General features: G+C 39.5%; 1 protein-coding gene across 1 annotated transcript; it reads right to left on the bottom strand.

The window, feature by feature from the left end:
* Positions 1-2,260: 2,260 nt before the first annotated feature.
* On the bottom strand, positions 2,261-8,383 carry spry4 (sprouty homolog 4 (Drosophila)). Its single transcript, XM_007247019.4, has 2 exons — positions 8,044-8,383; positions 2,261-6,273 (listed from the first exon to the last, which is right to left on the bottom strand). Exon 2 carries the CDS (start codon positions 6,214-6,216, stop codon positions 5,278-5,280), a length of 939 nt encoding a protein of 312 aa, XP_007247081.3. The 5' UTR covers positions 6,217-6,273; positions 8,044-8,383; the 3' UTR covers positions 2,261-5,277.
* Between the last annotated feature and the right edge of the window lie 6,494 nt (positions 8,384-14,877).

Consider the following 14,877-nt stretch of genomic DNA (forward strand, 5'->3'; position numbering starts at 1 on the left):
CCTTTACTGGCTCTGCTGGATCACCAGCTCTTAGAATTCCTGGCTTTACAGATTTCCCCAGTAGTTCAGTTGGAACTAAAGTTTAGTTAACTCATGTTTTAGTGGTGAAGTTTGGTTACTGGATAATGTAGAGTAAAGTTACAGTGTGGTAAAAAATGATTATCTCATATTTTTGTGGTGAATATTGGTCACAGGATAATGTATAGTAAAGTTTAGTTAACTCATGTTTTAGTGGTGAATTTTTGTCACTGGATAATGTACAGTAAAGTTACAGTTTGATTAACTCATATTTTTGGTTAATTTTGGTCACTGGATAATGTAGAGTAAAGTTACAGTGTGATAAAGTTTGATTAACTCATAATTTTGATGTGAAATTTGATCACTGGATAATGTACAGTAAATTTACAGTGTGATAAAGTTTGTTTAACTCATATGTTTGTGGTGAATTTTGATAACTGGATAATGTACAGTAAAATTACAGTGTTATAACAGGGATTAAACGTCCTCATTTCAATTTGTCTATTATTTCAGTCTTCTCTGTTCCAGTGCTGGAAGGCCACATCCGGAGTTACGCTAAAACACTGTTTAGGAAAAAGCTCAAATCCTGGTGAGGAAAGCTTATGTTTTGTACAATTAAAATTACAGTCTTGCTCCCCAGAATTTTAGGTTTCTGCTCGAAGCTCATGACCACACCAGCACACAGCGGAAGGCCAGTGACCACACAAGCTCCGAGAGGAAGACTGGGCTGGACTGCTTCAGATCTTAACCGGAGCAGGACCAGCTTTAACTAACTACCAACCAAGGAAAATCAATGCTTGTCTTACACTGTAAATTATTAAGATAGTCAGGAGTGGGCAATATGACAGTACATTTTATATATTGTTATACATTTTGTTTATCACACTTAAGGGTGATATTCTTGCTGCCTAAAAATAAAATAAAGTAAAAAATTAAATCCAGCACATATTTTTTTTCTCATTATTAATGAATTGCTATCTTATTATTTTGAGATGCTATCTCATTATTTTGAGAAATTAAGTAATTGTTATTTTTAGACACTATCGCCTTATTTTGAGATTCTTAAGTCATTATTTTAAGAAATTATGTCATTTTTCTGAAATGCCATATCATTATTGTAAGAAATCAAGTCATTATTTTGACATGCTATCTCGTAATTTTGAGATGCTATCACATTATTTTGAGAATTTAAATCATTTTGAAATGCTATATCATTAGTTGGAAAACATGAGTTACAATTTTGAGATACTAAGTCATTATTTTGACATGCTATCTCGTTATTTGTAATACTAAGTCAATGTTTTGATGTTGAAATTGGTTATTTAAAGAAGACTTGCTCTTAACATCATGGCTTAATATTTTTAAATAATCATAAAATAAAAAAATAACTTGTAGCAGTAATAAAAAAGGGTTATTAATTGACACTAGTTAAGACATTATGACATCACATTACTAAATTTGAATGGTAAAGAATGTTGCAATTTATTAAAAAAAAGATTGTAATGATTAATATAATGTCCTAAATAGTGGTGATTAGTAATGACTTGAGCTATTCTGTTGTAAGTACTGTTAATTAACACACCCTTATTGTAAGGTGTTAATTCTTTTTTTTATGATATTTGTGTCAAAATATCTTATTTGTGTCATAAATACCTTAATGTGTACTCGCCACAGGACATGCAATGTCACTTAAGGCAAATTGTATCAACCGGCTTTAAATATTGTGATTAAAATTTTTTATCATGTTGCTCATGGTATCGGGCTGCACAATATATTGTTTCAGCACTTTCATTGCAATGGGCATGGGCACTATAGTCCCATTGCAGGATGTGCAATTTAATTAAATGTCTTAAAATATCGGACGTAATATTTTCACTGAACTTCTTATTAGGGGTGCACGATATATCGATTTAGCATTTTCACCGCAATGTATGCAAGCGAAATAGTTACAATGCGGGATGTGCAATGTCACATATCACACTTCTTTCCCCTGACAAAATAAACATTATTTATTTTCCTTCATTTATAAATACACAGAGTGTATAATTACTATCATGCTATGTTAGATCATTGACTTATGGTGTAATCTAGTCAACATTGTATTTTTATATTATATTACAGATTGCAATGGTTTTTTTCCAACATTGCGCAGCACTATCATCCACCCCTCCTTTAACATTCTTACAACATTGAGCTGATGTTGGTAAAGCCTGCAGAAAATGATTAACAGCGTGATAAATAAAAGACACCACAACGTGATTTTTTTATATTTAACAATATATATTTTCCAATTTCAATGTACATTCCGTTTTGACATAAGCTTTTTTTCACAAACAAAAGTAGGCATCTAAATAAATACTATATAAAATAGAACTTCAAAATAAATATATCTATAAAGGGACATTTTTGTATGTGTGAGTTCTTTTTCCTTTTGCTATATACTTTTTTTTTAAACAAAACAAAAAGCACATTGCTCTTTTTTATATCAACATTAAGAATGCAAAAGCCAAAGAAATGCAGAGAGTACAAGCCCAGTTTGGAAGGTTGCTTAATTGGGTTAAAAGTCATTATTTGATAAAACACTAGTGGCCAAGAAAAGTGTACCACGAAACAAAACAAAACAAATGTAGTCACAGCGTCCTGAACACTCTGGCATTGGGTTGTGAAACGGAAGATCGTTCGGTTCTGCAAAGGTCAGATTACACTGCAGCAATGCAAACACTCACACACACGCACTTACACACTCACACACATACAGTTCGTAGTTTAGAGCCACAGCTGGCTTTTCTGTGACCGAGAGGATAGTGAGGGGGGAAAAATAAAAACACATAAATATCAGGGAAAGTGTGTGTATGTGTGTACGTGTGTGTATGTGCGTGTGTGTTAAGGGGGAGGGGATGTAAAAGCTAAAAAATCTTGAATAAGATGGAATGGAATGTTACTTGAGAGTGCTCCCTATCCCTCCCAGTCAAGTTCATGCACAGCAGCTGTATATGTCAATCAAGCACAGGAGATGTTTCACCATTTTAGGGGAGGAAGGCAAAAAAATAAAAAGAGAGAAGGAGAGAGAGAAAAAAAGAAAAAGCTGTGGCCACAACGCAACGTGAGCAAGACTGAAATGCTGTTTTTCTTTCAGTGGATTCAATTAAATCTACAGTTTCAGGGGCACAGAGGAACCAGGAATTAGCCTTGCCTTTCGTGCTAATGAGGCATGGCTAACATAAACAGAGGTATTTTTTTATTGCCTGGCACACTTTGCTAAATCAAGTGCTTGTAATAGAAAGACCTAAATCCCCAGCTTTCTACTCCACAACCACATAGAATTTGAACCCCCGCCCGCACCCCAGCCCTCCCAAAAATATATAATATTCATCTATATAGTTTCTTTGTACTGAATCGTAATTAAATTGTACCATGCAATTCTTTAGGACATCTGAAACGCATCTGAAGACGGCTAGAATTTCTCGACACTATATACAAGAGCGTGTAACCTGCATAGTTCTAGATCTAGGATATTGATGACACATTTTGCGACTCGTTCCTACGTGACTATGCAAGCCTCATCGTTCCTCACTACTTTGGCACCTATCCAAGAATTAGACTGCAAAAGGCTTTTACACCCTAGCCTCACACGTTTAAGACTAAGAACAGTAGTGTCTGTTTGTTTTTTCTGCTTTTGTGATTTGTGCAACGAAGACAAGAGAGTGTACAAAACGTCTGAATAAATGTGGTGATACTCGATTACACTTAATTACGTGAATCAGACAGACAGAGCTTAATATACGTAAAGGTGGTGGGGTGTTTCTGTCCCTTGCGCGCTAAGGAGGAGTCGGAGGAATCCTCAAAATAGAGCTTCGTACCTTTAAAGACTTGCTGTCAGACAGGTTTGTTGCTGGATTGTGATAAAATATGCCCATTAAAACAACAACAAAGAAAAGTCTCTATGGTGCACTCCTTTGGCAAAATGCGTGTAGTTCTAGACATACCACAAAAGCAAATATGGGGAAAGTAGATCAAACTAAAGTAGGGCACTGTCATATGAGTATTTAGGTATGCTTGGTGGGGATGGGAGGGGGTCTGGTGCATGACAAACTAGAGGAATTTCACCACAAAATTCTATAAGCTGTGCTTTTGTCCTTTGCCTCAGATGCTTCACTGATTTCAGTGGCACATGTGGCAGATTCAAATAATTTTGGACACAAGGCAAGACATGCTTGCTTGCTGTTGACCCTTTTCCTCCTGTAGCTTATGGATGTCTGTATTTTTTATGTCTCAGTATGCGATAGCTTCTTCTTAACGGTTACCTTTGCAAGTCTAGCAAATTCTCATTAAAGTTGGCTACCGTATTGAAATTACATGCTGTACATAATTTATGTGAAAATGATACTCCCTGAGGTGAAGTTTCCTTTTTCTCTCTACAATAACTTGAACTGCTAACATTTGGAAGAAATATTGTGGAAGTATTGTTCGGTGTATTGTGTGACATGCGTGTGAGTAGATTTGTGAGAAAAAGAAGACATTTTTAATTGTCATCAGATCCTCACTGACTTGCTCCTAGGATGGTGGAAAAACATCCTGTCCTGCAATGTCGTACGGTGGTCTCCTACTTATTGTCCAATATACTAATGCATTTGTGGGCAATAAAGGTATGTAGCATCCTTTGACCAAACACCGTTGCCTCAGAAAGGTAGGGAAATAAAAAAGCTCTATAACAAGCTTATAAATGGGCATGGAGGTAAAGTCTAGTTTAGAATGATTGTAACATGTGTTATCAGCCTGGAATGCACTGCAACCTCTTTCTCAGTGCCAGATCCGGGGAGGGACTGTCAAAGTATAGAATGCTCTTCAGCGGGTGATATTTACTTTGACTGTTCCAAGCCACCCAAAGGGAAAACAAGCGGGAAAAATAGACGGAGATTGGACTTTTTCGAACAGACATTTTGCTCTTAAGCAGCATTCTGTGTTGGCGAGTGTTTTAACTAGAGTCTGAAATGGCAGAATACTTTGATCCCACAGCCACAGAGAGAACCCCAATGGAGGAAGAACAGACTTCTCCTCTTTGTTGAATTTGACGATGGCCAGGAAAAGTAAAGACTTTTAGTCATGATTGACTTGGGATGTTGCACCACAAGAAACAATCATGATCCATTTTAAGTACCATGATTTGTTTGTGTGAGGGGGTACGCAAGTGTTGGAGAAGGTCCTGCCAGCTTCTGCTCATGAGTCCTCCTTTTCGAACATGTCGTGCCAAGCACGGCATCACGAGGCTTGTTTCTCTGGAGGACAGGCCTTGGCCTCGGCCACTTTGCAGGCCTGGGCACTTTTGCAGCGGCAGCCCGGGCGCCTCAGGCTGTCGTAGCACTTCTGCGAGAGCTTGGCACACCCTGTGGCAGGCAGGTAGCACACCAGACAGGGCAGCACCAGCGAAAGGGCGGCCATAAAGGACCAGCGAGCGCAGCAGTTTGAGTGTGAGCAGGAGCACGGCTTGTCGGCGCAAGAGCCTTCCTCGTCCTCATCCTCGGTGCAGTGGTAGAAGACACCTTTGACTAGGCACATGCAGGTGGCTGAGTCCACCAGGTTCTGTGCCGAGCACAGGCACTCCTGGTTGCACACCCAGCACGAGGGCAGGGTCCGGGGCAGTGTGCACTCCGTGCACCGGCACTTCCCGCACTTCTCGCACAAGAGCATGTGGTTTTTCTCTGTCGGCAAGGCCATCCCGGCCTTCGAGTCCTGGGGCTTGGAGCTCAGCAGCTTTGGTTGCTCCGTTCCTGGGTTCCTGCCGTGGCCTCCCCCACCAGAATAAGGGTCCACCACTGGGGGAGGCGCTGCATGTTCGAGCAGCCGCTGATCAGAGGAGGTGCTGCTGCTGCTGCTGATGGAGCTGGGCCGGCCACTGAAGGAGATCCAGGGGTGCGTTGTGGCATCCGGGGCCTCACAGCGCGTCAGGTGAGGGTGGTGCTGGGCTCCCAGCAGGACCTCCTGCCCCCTTGTGGCTACCTTGTGGCTCGGTGGCTGCTGCGAGACCACCGCAGGGCTGTCGATGTAGTCGTTCTCCACGTGCAAGGACTTCATCTGGTCAATGGGGTAGATGGTAAGCGGGTGCTGGAGCCGGCCGTAAGGCACCCGGCTGTCCAGCAGTGGCTGCACCATAATGGAGGAGGAGACTCCAGGAATGTGGTGAGGAACCCTTGACTCCATCTGTGTAGGCTGCGTCCCACATACACCGAATAGAGATCAGGTCAGCATCTAGCAGTCCTGCAAAGATGAAAGCAGGGCTTGAGAATGGCATTTTGCTTTTATTAAGATTGGCATATGTCCTTAGTTGTGTGGTAAGTGCAAAACAAGTCATTTGAAAAATGTATTCATCCATGTATAGATGCAACATTCAAGTACAATAATTCAATTAGTGTTTTTTCATTTTTTTTAATGGACACTATTTCAAGCAAGTCATTATTCTTAGGCGAATGTTTTAAGATTCCACATAATTATTCAGTTACATCTTAAAGTCTTATAGTATAACCACTAACCACTATACTATACAGTACACTTTATAATTATAGATTAAATCACATATTCATTTATTCATTTTGGTCTTATACGTTAAAATAAAGTGTTATTATAATATATAACGCAAAATTATAAAATATGAATAAACAAATTCATTATTTAACTAAACAGTGACAACACACGTAGTCTTTATGTTAACAAGATATCTACCCCTCTAAGTAATGGACGGGGGTTAGTAAAACGTTACATAGCGAGCTAGTCTATCCGCCCACGTCGCTGCTATTCCTGTAGACAGCAGAGAGGGCTGGAAACCATCAAAGCCCCCATTTTATGGGTTAAATGTAGCCTACCAACATGAATGATGATCATACAGGAGTAGAAGATGCGTCAAAAACTAAAAAAATCACAACCAGCACTGTAAAAACAAACGCTGAACCTGTTGCAGCTTATTTTTTTAAAGGTAACTAAATCTGAAAACAGCACTATTGACCACCAGAAGGCTTCAGAAAGCTTGTGTAGCCAGTCTAAAGCGCCTTACGTGGAAACACCAGATCCTTAAAACGGCTCAATACTTCATATTAAACCGACATTTAACAGCTTAAACATACGACAAACAGAAGAAACACAAACGCGGGCTGTTTTAGATTCATTTTCTGATGTTGAACATCTGAACCAAGCAGGCAGGATTTACGCAGTTAACGTTAGCGAGCGAACCAGCGAACCAACCAACCCAACGCGTCCAGCTGTGAGCGGCGAGCTGTGTGAGTCTGCTCGACTTCTAAAGCCGCCTTTTGTTCGAAACGTTACCGTAACGTTACCACGGAATAAGCGGTATTTAAGATTTAACGGTATAAATGAGGTGAAAATAAGATCCACTTGATGTCGAATAACGATAAGAAAAGAAAGAACTCGAACTGGAGAGCTGCAGTGGAGCGTCACGCCATGGTCCCTGATAGAAACGCTTGACGGTTTGTAGTTAACTAGTTAACGCCAAGCTACGAAATCCACGTTCGCCCACATTCAGCAACGGAAGCTTTTAACGATAGACAGCGAATCTATTTAACTAACTAGTTAGCTACTTAACCGTTAACTGTTAGCGAAATATCTTCAGTAAAACCGTTAAAATACGTCTTCACTTACTCTGGCTTTTCTGGAGTAGCCTTTGGTAGTTTGTCGAGGATTAAATGTCGCTATATTCACTCAAAAGCGAATTGTCCTGAGGCTTCGCTTCGTAAAAGAGCTAATTCGTAGAAATGGACGTACGCAAAGGCGACGCCAGCCAGTCAGCTAACGTTATAGTCAAGTCAACTCAGCCAGGCAGGCAGGCAGCCTGCTCGCTGCTGCTGCTGCTGAATGATAGCTGGGCTAAATTACGTCGTATCTCGCACGTATTAGATTAGATTAGATATAATAGCTCGCGTTAGTTTAGGTTAGGTTAGCTGTCGTTGATAAAAGTTGACGAGGGAAAAAAGGTGAACAAAAAATAAATATAATTTCAGAAACTTAAAAAAAACTTACTTGCTTCCCCAAGCAGCGCATTGTCCGTGTTTCTCTCCTCAAAGCCGTTCAGCTTGCAGTAATAGTCCGATTAAACCGTTTAAAACCGAGATAGATAGGGTTATAGATCCGTGCGAAAAGAAAACCACGAGCGTCTGGACACGGGCTCGGGCTCTCTGACACGGGCGCTGCGACTACATGAGGGAAATGGCTTTTTTATGAATGGGAGGGTTAGCTCAGAGACGTACTGCGCAGATGCTTTGGCAGGACGGGCTTTTTTTTGTGAATGGGAGGGCATTACGACTCGGGACGCAAATGCGGGGGTTACACTTTTATGAATGGGAAAGCTCCGAATTTCATTGCGCATGCGCCGTGTGTGCGGATTTCATGAATGGAAGAATGAAGGAAGAGAGGGGGGGGGGGGTGAGTTGTTAGAATGAAGGAAGCGAGAGGAGGAGGGGAGAGGAGGGATTGGGGTGAGAGGAGGGGGCTTTTCGACTCTATTGGGACACAAGGGCAATGTCAGAGAGGATTACATGAATAAGGCGGCGGCTATGCGCCTCATGCCACTGCTTAACTTACTACTTTAATTTATGTCGCCTATAGCCAGCGCTCTTATTGTGCACCCCCCCCCCCCCCCCCCCTCTCGGGGACCGGACTGGCGAGCGAGCGTGGTGGGGGTGACCCACGTTTATGTGGGCTAATGACACAGAGAGAGAGAGAGAGAGAGAGAGAGAGAGAGAGAGAGAGAGAGAGAGAGACTGCCGATTTTTGCTAGCTACCTGGTCAAAACGTACTACCATGGTGTAGCCTATATTTGTAGGTAGTGTAAATCTGCGTAGCTAAAAAAAAATATTTTTTTCTTCAATATGGTTTTGGTTAAAAGGCACCATATTGAAGAAAAATATATATTTTTTAGCTAAAAAAAGCCTAAATCGCTGTAATTTTATTGATAAAAAACAAACAAACAAAAAAACATTAAGCGCAGATTGTATAGGCTAATTAAAAAAATCACCAACTGTGGTTTTTAAGGTACGCGCATGCGCACAACCTGTAGGTAGCACATATCAATGAGTAGCACAGCTAGACAGAACACCGCTTCGGGCTCAAAAGACAGATAGCCTGTAGCCTGGCGACTGTGTAAAAAAGGGAAGGGAAGCACAAGCTGAACACAGCGCTGTTCTTACAGACACAGCCGTTTCACACGGTCTGTGTTAGTTAGCTAGTAACGCTAGCTACAGTGGTCTACAGTCCATGACTCATAGGCTTGGGGGGCTGGGGAGGGGGCTGGAGGGCGAAAACGCAATGCAGTGAGCCGCTATGATGGATATAAGTTAATGTTAGCTATAAAATGTTAATGTTATAATGTTAGCTGATTAGCTTACCTTATTTTAACTAACTGGGCTAACGTTAGCTAAGCACAGGCTGGACCTTGTTTGGTTCATAATCAGTGAGGATCCCAGTCTGACTAACTTAACTCACTCACCGCGGGGTTCACTTCACCCTCACTGGGGAGTAAAATGGAAATAGAACTGGAAATGGGGAATTAACCTATCCTTATCCTTTTAGATTCAGTGGCTTTTAACCCAGAAACTCGCCCACCTAACTTACAGCTCCCGCTCCGAGGGGAAAAGCGAGAAGCCGCTGACCCGCCGGCTAGCCGCTGCTAATGAAACAGGGAGCTTACGACGGACTCTGAGAAGCAGGGTTGCCAGATTTCTCCATTTGTTGCCAGTCAAACGTGTCTGTTATAAAATCCACCACAATGCAAGGAAGGAGTTAATAGTTAATAACGAATGGGATGAGTCATGTAGCTACTTCACATTTGTTGTAGCCTGGCTATACATTACATAAAGTGTGCCAAAAATGTAGACTACATCAAAAATGATGATTACTGAAATGCAAGTGTAGCCTGTAAGCTACACATGATCATAGACTAAGTGCACCAGTACCAGCAGATTCTTCAAAAATGATGAATTATTAGTTCTGAAAAGTCAATGTAATTAGTAGACTATTATTAATCAAATCTGATAGCTAAACATAATCATAGACGAAATGCACCAGTAAAAGCAGATTCTTCAAAAATCATATTTAAATACTATCCTATGGGCTACTTTTTGGGCAGTGGTTAAATGTTTTTAATTTTTTTTCCATCATCAGAAAAATGTAAGGATTTAAAGCATCTATTATTCAACATGCAAATAATCATCATCCTAATTGCATCCTAATTTTTGGTGTGAATCCTTAAAAAATGCTGTTCAAATACTATTCCATGGGTTACTGCTTAGTGCAGCGGTTGTTTTTTTCCCATCTTTAAAATAAAAATGATAGCATTTAATGCAACCACAATTCTCAATAATGTTTTTGCGTGAAACCGTTCAAGGCTACAACAAGAATTATTAATACTTAAAAAAGTCATTTTAATGACTAATTATCTGGAATTTCTAGAATTTCCCCTCAAAGTATCTATCTATATCTATCTAGCTCGCTATAACCATCATTCTGATCAGCCCATTTGTTTTGCTTGGTTGCGTAAAACAGTCCAATCTGGCAACACCTCTTAGAGGCAGAGAGCGAAGAGAGAGAGAGGGAGGAGGGGGGCGGGGGTCCACAGAAGAAAAGAACAGGATGTCGTTGATTTGTAACGAAACCACGAGAAGGAAATGAGTGCGAATTTCCTCTTTTTTTCTCTCTTTAACATCCCTGTGTCTTTCCCTGCCCCCCTGCTCGGATAAGCCTCAGCTCGCGGCTGGACTAATGCTGTCAGAGGTTAATGGACAGCCCGGGCATTAGCACACATTTCCATGATAAAACATCGCCCTGGATCCCAGACTGGATCTGAACGATCCGCCGGTGGGCTAAACTTAGAAACACGGGGTCGTCTGATGCTCGTGTCCGTGAGGATGGGGCTTCAGGGCCCGCTCTGTGACTGTTGCTCTCTGTTTTTACACATTAAAGTGTTATTAAAGTTCTCATTTCATCGTTTTTTTTTTCATTTATTTTAAAATGTATAGTTGTAGTCTCTAGTATGAAAGAATGCCATGTGACTCTTTTTTTTGTGTGAAAAAAACTAAACTCTGGTGTTTCTGTATAGCCCTGCATTAGTTCACTGGATTAGTGGTGTCTGAAGAAAGAGAGGAGGATTTCGGCTCTTGCTCATTAATATTTGTACATGCAAACATATCACTGCTCGTCAGCGGAGAATATGACCTGCTATCCCCCACAGTCAATTTTACAGCTCTAAAACTTACAGGACAAAATGTTTTCAGAGATACAGCCTTAGATGAAAAGATATAGCACTGAGTGCTAGATAAAGTTAACCCTTTAACTTCGCTTAACGTCAGACAGCCAAGCGGCTCAACACCACCCACCCCGTCCTCCATGCATCACTGATAATGTTTCTTTCAGCTTAACTAATGCTACTAAACTCTTACCTCTGACACAAATCGTGCCCGCTTTGACCGGTGTTCTGTTGAGTTGTGCTACCTTGTCAAATCGTGCTTCCCTAGTGTTTATTTAAGGTCTCTGTAAAACACGGAATCAACCGGAGATCCGGTCTTTAGCTGACGACAGTGTCGGCTCTGCTGTGGGCAGTTCCGAGCCTAGGTGGGCAAGGCCATGAATTCATGAGTTGATGTAGACTTTGTGCTTTTTCTTATCGACTCTTTTTTTTTCTGAACATTTTCTTTTACTAGCTACTGCAAACAATGGAGGTGGGAGAACTTTTTAATATGCAGCATGAATATACAACTCAGAGAGACCTAATGTATTTCACAAGGAACAAGAAATGGTGGATTTTAGCAGAAGGAGACCTTTAAACCACACAGACGAGCAGACATTGTTAGAGTGTAAGAAAGTGTGGGGAAGACTCTGAAGGTGAACATGGCCACTGACTGCCCTTTGAATTAAATGTTGTCTATTCAGTGCTAATGACCACACACTGGAAATACGATTACCGTGCTAGAGAGGGGGGTGAGGTGGGGTTGGGGTGGAGTGGGAGGTCTCCAATACACACAGCAGGTCACACTTTACTATGGAAATGACCCTTCACCAAGCTCTCACAGATATTAACTAGCCAGTCAGGGGAATGAAATCGTGATATGCTTGTCTGTCAACAAGCTCGTTTAGCAGGCTTACAAGCTCGGGCATGATCTGTACCCTTCATCTGATGCTCACTTGTCCCTCACCCCCTCGTTTTTTGTCGACTACCACCTCCCCCCTCCCTTTTGTGAATAGCTTTTAACGTTTTTTTTTTGTTGATGTTGTTGATGTTGCTTTTAATGGGACAGGTAATACTGGTAGGCATCAAACAGAGTGTGTATTCTCAGTGTAGTCTCATTGTAGTGCTGTTAACCCTCTATGACATGATATTGCCCAAAATGTTTGGTTATTTTGGTTATTGCAGTATTCCATACTTTACAATACCTTATTAATTAAATATTTATTTAATTTTAATTATAGAATCTTACAATGCACATATACATCCAATAGAATGAGGTGTACGAGTACAAGGGTCACAAATAAAAAAATAGGTATAATGTGCATGAACATGTAAATATATTAAGCATATTTGTCCATTTATATTCCTTCTATATTCTTACATTTTTAGCTTACCACAGAATTTGATGAGACAAACTGTCTCTTACTCTGTGCCCAAATTTCTTGATGATCACTTTTTACATTGACTTCCAATGTAAGTTTAATTTAGAAGTTTTTTTCTCTGTCCTGTAAAGTTACTCTTTTGGAGATACTTGTTTTTCATTGGATGGCGGTGATATTCTTCCTAAGTTTTGTTTTCTTTTATTGCTATTGGGCAACATTATGTAGTTACATCACTTTTGTTAGGGCTATCATGATAAAGCAGTGGTGAATAAAACATAAAATAAAATATCAGATTGCTCCAAAAGTTCCCTAAGAAAAAAATCTCACAAATTGTGATGTGACTTATTTTCTCCCAAAAAATATAATTAATGCAGTACATAGAGGGTTAAAGTATGAGGTAAACCAGTGTAGTCACACTTGCGGTGATGATGAAAACAATTATGTTTTATGGTGGTCTAAGAAATAAAAATAATTACACCTTCCTAAAATGATAAATTCCTAAATAATAAAAAATAGTAAAAGTTGTTTAGGAAACACAAAAACATATGACAGTTGTTATTGCCATTTAAAAATGAGCAATAGTTTAGGAGAGTAGTCAGCAAAAGTGTAGACAAAAAGGAAGGAAGGGATATCATATGATAATTTTATATTTTTTTTGTTCAATGAAAACCTGTACTTGCTAAAGCTGAAGATGGAAAGACTGAGTGATTTACTAGTATTAGTGATATTGGTGAGTTAAGTTGGAGATTGGTGAGAAGTGTGTGAGAGATACCATGTGATTGTATTGGAAATTAACACTCTATTAAAGGCCTACATGTGTGAACTGCAGGGTATTCTTTTATAGCAGTTATAGCAGTTTACATACAGATACACAGAAGTATAAGAAACACATCCTAAACTAGAATTAATATAGGATATAATAACAAACAATGCAATAAAATAATCTAGAATAACGTACAATATGTTCATAACGGTAATATAATATATACAATATAAAACAAAGAAACTATAAGGTATTTAACTAAAGCCAAGAGTGTTGTATATACAACTTTGAACAAAACTAAGAGACCACTTCAGTTTCTGAATCAGTTTCTCTGATTTTGCTATTTATAGGTATATGTTTGAGTATAATGAATATTGTTGTTTTATTCTATAAACTACATTTCTCCCGAATTCTGAATAAAATTTATTGTCATTAAAAGCATTTATTTGCAGAAAATGAGAAATTGCTGAAATAACAAAAAAGATGCAGATAATGCAAAGAAAACAAGTTCATATTCATAAAGTTTTAAGAGTACAGAAATCAATATTTGGTGGAATAACCCTGTTTTTTACAGTTAACAGTTTTCATGCATCTTGGCATGTTTTCCTCCACCGGTCTTACACACTGCTTTTGGATATCTTTATGCCACTCCTGGGGCAAAAATTCAAGAAGTTCTGCTTGGTTTGATGGCTTGTGATCATCCATCTTCCTCTTGGTCATATTCCAGAGGTTTTCAACTTGGTAAAATCAAAGAAACTCATAATTTTTAAGTGGTCTCTTATTTAATTCCAGAGCTGTACACAGATGCGTGTACAGACATCGATGAGGCAGTTAGAGTTAAGGTTGTACATAGCCCAAACATTGTTAATCAAGACATGTTTGGTATCCATACTGTTTTTTGGTCAACATTAACCCTTGTGTAGAGTATTATGGTGTGTTCCATTTGAATATGGATGTCAAAATATCCAAGTGGAACATTTGAGCTATAATGTCCCCACAAGTTGGATTTCCTACTTCTAAAGTAAGAAAGTCAGGAGAGCCCCACTAATCCCGCAATTAGAATCCAAGATGGCTGCACTGCACATCAACAGTAGTAAAAATTCATATTTAATAAAATATGATAAATATAATATAATAAAAGTCATATTATACAGTTTATTAGCACTTTTGTCTATTTAGTACTACTAACAATAGTAACATTGGAAACATTTTGAAGTTTATTTGGACATGTTTTGAAATGTTTTGTAGAGTTATCAGAATGTTTGAAAAGAAACAGTCCGTTTGAATTTGGCGGTCATTGCTAGCACCAGTACCTGATTACTGAGGTCCTGGAGTGAAATGCAGCTATTCTCTTAAGATCTCCAAAACTGATTGCCTAATATGTCAAAACTGTCTTTGCAATTTTGCAATTGTTCTCTGAATTTCATCCAACAGCTAGATAGAAATCTGACAATAGACTTTCCTTCCATTTTAGCCTATATTAGCATGTT

The sequence above is a fragment of the Astyanax mexicanus genome, chromosome 17 (genome assembly GCF_023375975.1).
Source record: "Astyanax mexicanus isolate ESR-SI-001 chromosome 17, AstMex3_surface, whole genome shotgun sequence".
Classification (NCBI taxonomy): Eukaryota; Metazoa; Chordata; class Actinopteri; order Characiformes; family Acestrorhamphidae; genus Astyanax; species Astyanax mexicanus.